Raw genomic sequence first — 3014 nt, 5'->3', positions numbered from 1 at the left:
TAGTAGCTCATTAATTTTTCTGTGAGGCGGGATGGCTGCCTCGCAAAGCTCTACCCAACTCTGGGATTTAGGTTTAGGTATATGTGTTATTAGGTCATATTTACAATATTTTTTTATACGTACCATTCTAGTACTTTTGATAGTACAATCTATAAGCAGTTGCTTGATTAATGACAAATCTTTAACCCGGGATTCCTTTCTATCTAATCTTTTAAGAACTAAACTTTGCCAATTTAAGTCCAGGAAATAATGGCAACGAAATTAACAAAGCCACAATGAATGGTATTGGTTATTCTGTTATGTACTAGTTACAAGTTAAACATGAAAACTTGTGATGTTCTGTTAGCTAATGACGTAAGTGGAACGACAGTACATGAATATGGGTGTGGTAGGGGTCAAGGTGCTTTGTGATGCAATTATGTCCAGCCGTTCAGTGAAAATTGATGGAGTGAATGCTACGTTAGTTACTTCGAACACATTGTTTATGGGGACAAGATTTATGTACTGAATTGAGTAAAACAATAAAACAGAACATCATATTGCTCTCATATCAAAGCCCATTTTAGCTGTATTTATCAGATTCATGAAATTCAATAATGTGAACATAATAAGGTTTGAGAAGTCTTCGAGAAGACCCGCAGAATTGCTAAGTGTTACAGGAATAAGTTGCACGAATTTGAAGTAACAGATATTTGACAATTGTATCAGTAGCCTTATTGGTAGCAATTCCTTCAAGTTCTCTTTTTTTAAGAACGTGTATAGATTACAATGAGAGCTGTTGCTACAGTCTGTTTTTACTCAAAGTAATTATACTCTGTGGTGGAATATAAATAAAACCAATATTACTCGGTGTTATCCTTGATAAAATTAGAAGTTACAGGCAATTTCATAGCAGAACCCTATTTACAGTGACTGCACGAGTCAAACGTTCCTATTCAAAGTTGGATCTTCCCTGCACTCGCGTTTAGCTGCATTATTTTTTCTGCAATCTCCAGAAAGAGCACAGTTTTGAACAGTGTTAAAGAACGCAAAGCGACAACCATAGGTGAAAATATCCTAGTTGAATGGAAGTTAATAACAACGTCAACTTGCTCGCTATTCACAAGAGATCATGCACTTAATAGCCCCATCTGTACCAGCTCTGAAAATTTCGAAGGCGTTCTTAAATTCGTCGAATCTAAAACGATGTGTGATCAAAGGCTTCACGTCAATTATACCCTTTGCGATCATGTCGATGGCTGTTGGGTAACTGGAAAGGAAAGAATGGATTTGAGTTCTAGGGGAAACTTGCAGAAGTTTCTCTATAATAAGGTAATAAAAAGTACTCATGCTTTTAGCCAAGGTCCAGTGCTGAAGGCAATGTTGCATGATGGTTGTTAGCATACAAATATTAGTAATGAATAGCATTGCCAGTTCATACACTTCACTAGTAGTAAACATGGGAAGAACCCGTCTTGCATTGAATTTAAGTCATAGCTAATTCTTACCAATTTGTGTAACGATATACCCCTCGGATGTCTACTTCCCGAACAGCAGCGTTAACAATAGGCAGTGTCAGCTTGCTGCCTCCGATTCCGACGAGGACTATAACTCCGCCAGATCTAGTAGCCTGAGGAAGTGCACCAAGAGTAAGTTAATGATCAATGAAATGTGGAGCTGCTGGGGTATTTGGAATTGCTCTTTTGGGAATACTTTTTGTAATGCAAAGACCTGAACGACTTCTGGTACTAATAATCGGTAGCTGACACTACATAAGTGGATTATAGCAGCACATTACCCTTTTTGGTTTTATTGTTGATTTAAGTAGTGTGGGAGTACAGTAATGATGGATTAATGATTATAGTAGTATAGGGTAAGTTAAGATTTTTCTCTAAAATGACCCAATTTTCCCAGTTGAGGATAATCGGTCGGGGAGTCTCTAATAACTTTCCTTAAAGAATCAAGTGAATATAGTGTAGCTTTTGTTAATATGGGAAAATGGAATTTTTCACCAAAATTTCCCAGGCTTATTGAAGTCGTTACCTGTATAAATCTCCAATTCGATCAAAATTGAAGAAAGTTTGAGACCTGTCCTGTAAACAGTTTTTTAGTCGTTAGTTTTGAAGCTGAGAAACTGACTATTAATAGTGAAATCTTCAAGCGGATGTTTACAGCAGGGGATTTGGACGGTATTCTGTTAATAGTGAAAAAAAGTTCCAATTTCTTCTAATCCGCTAATGGCTCATGAAACTGGTTATTAAAAATATTCACAGATTAGAGGTAATGAAATATGAGTAATAAAATTTAAATTTTGCATGCATTAGTAGGTCGGAAGTGAGGTAACACGATAAAAGTAAGTTCTGGGAAGGCCAAAGGAAGACGTTTAGGGCGCTGTAAACAATGCTCTGAAAAGGTCTTGAAGAGGAAAAGGTTCTTATGAATAGGGGAGAATAAGAGTCGAGGACAACTCGGAGGAGTACCAAGACCTAGAACAGGAAAAATGGGAATGGTATCAACGCAACAATCGGCACAGAGTTCCCCGAGTGCCATCAGTACTGTGGGTTCTTTGCAACATGCCTTCTGCCCCTAGCTGCAACCCCTCTCTTTGTTTTTACTGTACTTCCGTTCATATTCTTTCTTTGCACCCTTTCCTAACAATTGGTTCATAGTGCAACAGCGAGGTTTTCCTCCTGTTACATCTTTCAAACCTTTCACTGTCAATTTCCTCTTGAGCACTGAATGACCTTATAGGTCCTAGTGCTTGGCCTTTTGGCCTAATTTCAATATTCAATTCAGCATCAATCAAGTTGCAATGAAGTTTAAAGCAAACAACCTAGCGCAGTTGTATTCGGTGAATACTTGTCTGTGCATGCACGAAAGAAGATAGTGTTCAAGGAAATGCTGAATTTAGTGAGAGAGAACGCATACTAAAAGCCAAGTACGCTCAGTTGCTGAAGTAAGTTGTTACGGACACACATGTTTGGTCAAAATAAAAAGAAAAAAATATCTTCCCTGATCTGTGAATCTGAAAAGGA

General features: G+C 37.7%; 1 protein-coding gene across 2 annotated transcripts in view; it reads right to left on the bottom strand.

Annotated features, from left to right (window-relative positions):
* Window positions 1–842: 842 nt before the first annotated feature.
* Window positions 843–3014, bottom strand: part of LOC135205663 (sorbitol dehydrogenase-like) — an 8001-nt gene continuing 5829 nt past the window's right edge. For both annotated transcript variants that reach the window (XM_064236507.1, XM_064236508.1), the window contains 2 exons: window positions 1488–1609; window positions 843–1249 (listed from right to left, as the gene is read on the bottom strand). In XM_064236507.1, the coding sequence (XP_064092577.1) occupies window positions 1096–1249; window positions 1488–1609 (276 nt within the window). In that variant the 3' untranslated portion in view covers window positions 843–1095. The remainder of the gene's footprint in view (window positions 1250–1487; window positions 1610–3014) is intronic.

This window comes from Macrobrachium nipponense, chromosome 24 (assembly GCF_015104395.2).
Source record: "Macrobrachium nipponense isolate FS-2020 chromosome 24, ASM1510439v2, whole genome shotgun sequence".
NCBI lineage: Eukaryota > Metazoa > Arthropoda > Malacostraca > Decapoda > Palaemonidae > Macrobrachium > Macrobrachium nipponense.
The sequence above is the reverse complement of the archived record's forward strand: the minus strand, read 5'-3'. Positions and strand labels throughout refer to the sequence as shown.